Genomic DNA, 4,302 nt, shown 5'->3' on the forward strand with positions numbered 1-4,302 from the left:
TGTGGCCGACATGGACTGACGTCACTCCTTTTTAACTTCTAATACAGATTAAGAGCTGACTAAGGATCTGGAACACTACATACTGAGAGTAACTACAGCAGTTGGAGGGGAGGCCAGCGCTGGCCACACAGCTCTGCTCCTCCTGCCCCGGCTCTCGTCGCGGCGCCGCGCCGCGAGCAGGACCGACCGCGGCCGTTCCGTGCCGGCGCCGCTCCGGGATCTCGCAGGGAAGCAAACAAGCTAGTACAAAAGACCCAGGCTAGCGCATCACAAAGCGTCACTTTGTTCATCAACTCTGCCAAGTGCCTTTTAGGCCTTTCCTTGTAGGATACTACTAAACTGACTAAAAAAGGGAGAGAGGCTTCATGAAAGGAATAAACTTATAAGGAGGCCTCCTTCTGCTAAATCAGAGAAATATGGACTGGGGAGTCCCTGGAGAGAGAAATGCTTTGAAGGGAACTGTTGGTCTTGCAGGTTAGTGAGGTGAGAATTAGCTGAGGTTCTGCTGTATGGTAAAGAACCAAAGTTGGCTGTAGAAAGAGAAGGGAATGTCTCCAGTCTGGTCGACTCGGAACAGCAAGTCCCTTCCGTTGTGCTTCCCATCTGCAGTCCCATTAAATTCCCCAGTAAGGCATCAGGGGTCTCCTCTCTCTCTCGTAAACGTCTGGGATGATGCCATATGGTGTCTGTACCATTTTAACCGTCGTCTTCCCAAAGAGCTTCCTCTCGTAGTCTATCAGTTGCCTCCAGAAGCCCACGTTGGGGCGTATAACGGGGCGCCGCGATTTGACCCAGTTGTAGGCCTCGAACAGGGACACCTTATGGTACTTCATCAGGTAGGCGATGCACAGGGTGGCCGACCTGCTCACGCCGGCCGCGCAGTGCACGAGGGTGGCCCCGTGCTTCCGTGCCACGCTGTTTATCTTGTCAGCGACACTGTCGAAGTACAGGGAGATGGGGGCGTTGGGCATATCAGCCAAAGGCACTTTCACGTATTCAAACTGGGGCCAGTTGAAGTTGGGGATCTCAATGGTAGCATTGATGATGCAGGTGATGCCCCGGGACAGGAGCAGGTGCCGGTTGGAGGCGACGCTGCCCCTGCTCAGGTAGAGCGAGGGGGTGATTTGGGCGATGCCCCCAAGGGCACCTTCGGAGAGCATTCGCGGAGCCATCAGAGTTCTCGGTAAGGAGTTGTGGCTTCTGGAGGTCATGGAGGATCTTGGCACTCACACTTCCATTATGGGAAGAGATCCAACGCGATCTGCAGCCAAGGGAAGGACTGTCTGGCCTGGTGGCACTGGAACAGCAAGAGCTTCCTCCGCTTCAGCCCTGCAAAAGACCAGCAGCAGCACATGAGCGGGGCAGGGGTCCCAGGACACCTTGGCCACGTGAGAGCTGTCCCCGCCGCGGCAGGCAGCCTCCTGCTGCAGAGCTCTGCAGGTCCAGGCCCTTCTGCGCTTCTTAAATGCTTATTGCCACGGGGCCCCCAGGCGCTGCCCGTCCAGATACTCACAAAAACTCCCAGTGTTATTAGCACCAATTACTTGTCAGGGGCTTGGCCTCCCTGTGCGCCTGGACAGCGCGTCTCCTGCGTTAGCAAGAGGGAGATTCGTTCGTTTGTTTTTAATTTGTTTTCAAAAGAGGCAATTTCACAACTGCTGGAGTCCAAGGGGATGGTGAGAAGTATCTCAGGTTGGATACAAACGCCAGCAATTCAGACTGCCTGTCCTCTCCCCAGTGCTATCCCACTCCCTTATTAGATACATGCCAAAGCACATAAACATAGGAGGGTTGTTCACTAGAAAAGGCAGTGAGTCATGTCCATCTAGATCACTAATCAGCCCTCATCTAGGCTAGGAAACTGTGGGAAGAGTGACCTGGTTATGTCAGAAGCTGAGATGAAACCAAAGCAGAGGCTGGGATAAGGGAAGCTCTCTTCCTGCTGCTCTACTGCCTGGCTAACGTTCTGGAGAAGGAGGCTCTGTAAAGGCTTCCGTTTGAACCTCCCATCTCTGTTATCTCCACCACGGACCCCAGCAAGGGCGAGATCTGGGAACTCCTGCTATTTCAGTAGCAGAGTTTAAAAAAGAAAAGACGGCAAAAGGAGATTAACACCTGGTTTTATCTCCCCCGTTCCTTTAGGTCTCCTCCAAAGGCAGCGGAGACGCCACCAGCGCAGGGACAAGCCCAGGAGCGTTAGCAGTTCCCAAGTCATCTTCACCTGAGCCTTGCCCAGCTGCAGAGCGGCGCTGGGAGCGGCAGACACCGCTCCATCTCCCGGGAAGCGAGCCCAGCACGGCCGGGATTAGGGCCCGTGCCAGCGGCACCGGGCAGCACTCAGCGGCTTTGGCCAATGCAGCTACTGGGCTGGAAGGGGCCCTGTCCCTCCCTGCTGACTCTGCCTTGGGGACAAGTCCTCCGTCCTCAGTGTTTGCTCTGGCCAGGGGTGATGCTGCGCAGGGAAACGTGCGGCTCATACCCAACATACTTCCTAAGGAAGGGCTGGCAGGTCTCAGCAGCAGCTGGTAACGGCAGGATTTTGGCATGTGCTGGCTGCGTGGTAGCTAAAAGAGCATAACAGGAGCAGGAGCAGCTCAGCTCAGCCCCCTGAGCCCCTCTTGAAACTGTGGGCAGCACTGCCAGTGTTTGCACCCTGCCACGAAAATGTTCGTTCAGCTGCGAGCGCCGAGTGCCTCCTTGGGTGCCTGCGCTGCAGTCACCCAGCTGGACTAACAAGGGAGCAACGTGTTTCCAAAGGAATAAAATGCTTTGATTGAGCAGGGGAAATCCCTGTTTAAGTACCTGTTCCTGACAAGCAGAGAGCTGGACACTCACGCTGAGGAAGGGACCGCGCTGCTCCCAACCAGCCGTGCAGCACCCGGCGCCGCGTCCTGCCGAAGCGGGGCTGTCTCACGCAGCGTGTCCGACTGCCACCTGCAAGGAGAAGAAAACCCTGCATGGATTCGGCTCTGCGCTGAAGCCGAGCAGGACGCAGGGCAGCTCCCCGCTCCGAGGCGGCGTTAGGACACGCTTGGTGCCGGCTCCCTGGCTGCAACGGCGGGCACCAGGGCACGGCAGGGTTGGGAAGCGCCTCGGCTTCCCCTGCGCGCGGTCTCTGCACCCCAAGGAGCAGAGCCGGGGCCTGGGCTGTTTCATGTGCCACCCGCTGCCATGGAGAGTCGCTGGAATGAGCAGCTCCTGCCGCATGGGGCAGGCCACGATGCAGAGGGACCCGGGGAGCTGGGCTGCGACGACGACAGCGATGGCAATGGTGTTGGTGACGGCGATGGTGATGGTGATGGCAAAGCTGCCCTGCTCAGAGGCAGGGCGGGCGAGGAGGAGCTCAGACAAGGCGGCTGGAGGCAAAACAACGCAGCCCAACAGGATGGTTAACTCGGCGCCTGCCCCAGGGAGGGCTGGAAACAGAGCAGAGCGCAGCCGGCTGCGGGGGGCGGCAGGAAGGACCTGGCCTGGCAGCCCGGGGCTTTCTTCGAGGCAGCACTGAATCCAAGGCCTGTGTTTGCTCAGTTACTTCGTCGTAGCTCAGCTTTCATTATGGGAAATTAGCCAGCAAATTACCTCCCTGCGTCCTGCATGCCAGCTGCCCTTTGGTGACTGTCTCTAGCAGATCTGCCTGGGATGAAGACCAAGGTCCACGAGCTCCCGGCTCAGCCCAGGGTGTTTCCAAGGCGGGGGAATTTGCTGTTCCTAGAATCCAGGCAACGAGCTCCCTGTGTGTCGTGCGCTCGAGCTCCTCGGCGTCCGCCGCCAGCTCCCAGCGGACGTGCAGGCGGCAGCAGCGGCAGGAGGGCGGCTCTGCCCGCACGGCGAGTCCTCCGGCCCCGGGGACGGGACGTCGCCGCCAGCAGCAGCTCCTTCCGGGAACTCTGCCTGCTCCTGTGGTGGAAGTGCCCCGGCTGCTGCTTGGGATGGACCGTTTGGACGAGTCCCCGCTGCAGCGGGTCATTAGCAGCACCGCAAGGAGGGCGAGCAGCCCTGGGCACAGCGCGGATCCCCGGCTCTGCTCCCCACGCGCAGGCTGCTGCCACGGCGGCTTTGCAGCATTCCTGCTCCGGGGCAGGTTGGGAAGGGCTCTGCTGCTTTCCATACAGTGGTTCCTGGTTGCAGGCAGCCACTTACTGTGACATTTGCATGGGGCAGGCCGGGCTGGCTCTGCAGCCTCCTCCACCGCAGCCTTGCAGGAAGGCGCCTGCCCGCCCGGCAGCCCGGGCTGCCCTCGCCCAGGAGCGGCTCCAAATCGGGCACATCCGTCCCGTGCCGCTCAGCACGGCAGGACCGGCC

General features: G+C 59.3%; 1 protein-coding gene across 1 annotated transcript; it reads right to left on the bottom strand.

The window, feature by feature from the left end:
* Positions 1-346: 346 nt before the first annotated feature.
* On the bottom strand, positions 347-1,323 carry DUSP14 (dual specificity phosphatase 14). Its single transcript, XM_010221095.2, has one exon. It carries the CDS (start codon positions 1,209-1,211, stop codon positions 615-617), a length of 597 nt encoding a protein of 198 aa, XP_010219397.1. The 5' UTR covers positions 1,212-1,323; the 3' UTR covers positions 347-614.
* Between the last annotated feature and the right edge of the window lie 2,979 nt (positions 1,324-4,302).

Source organism: Tinamus guttatus, unplaced genomic scaffold (genome assembly GCF_059628265.1).
Source record: "Tinamus guttatus ecotype Peru unplaced genomic scaffold, ASM5962826v1 Tinamus_guttatus_pri_ptg000043l, whole genome shotgun sequence".
Classification (NCBI taxonomy): domain Eukaryota; kingdom Metazoa; phylum Chordata; class Aves; order Tinamiformes; family Tinamidae; genus Tinamus; species Tinamus guttatus.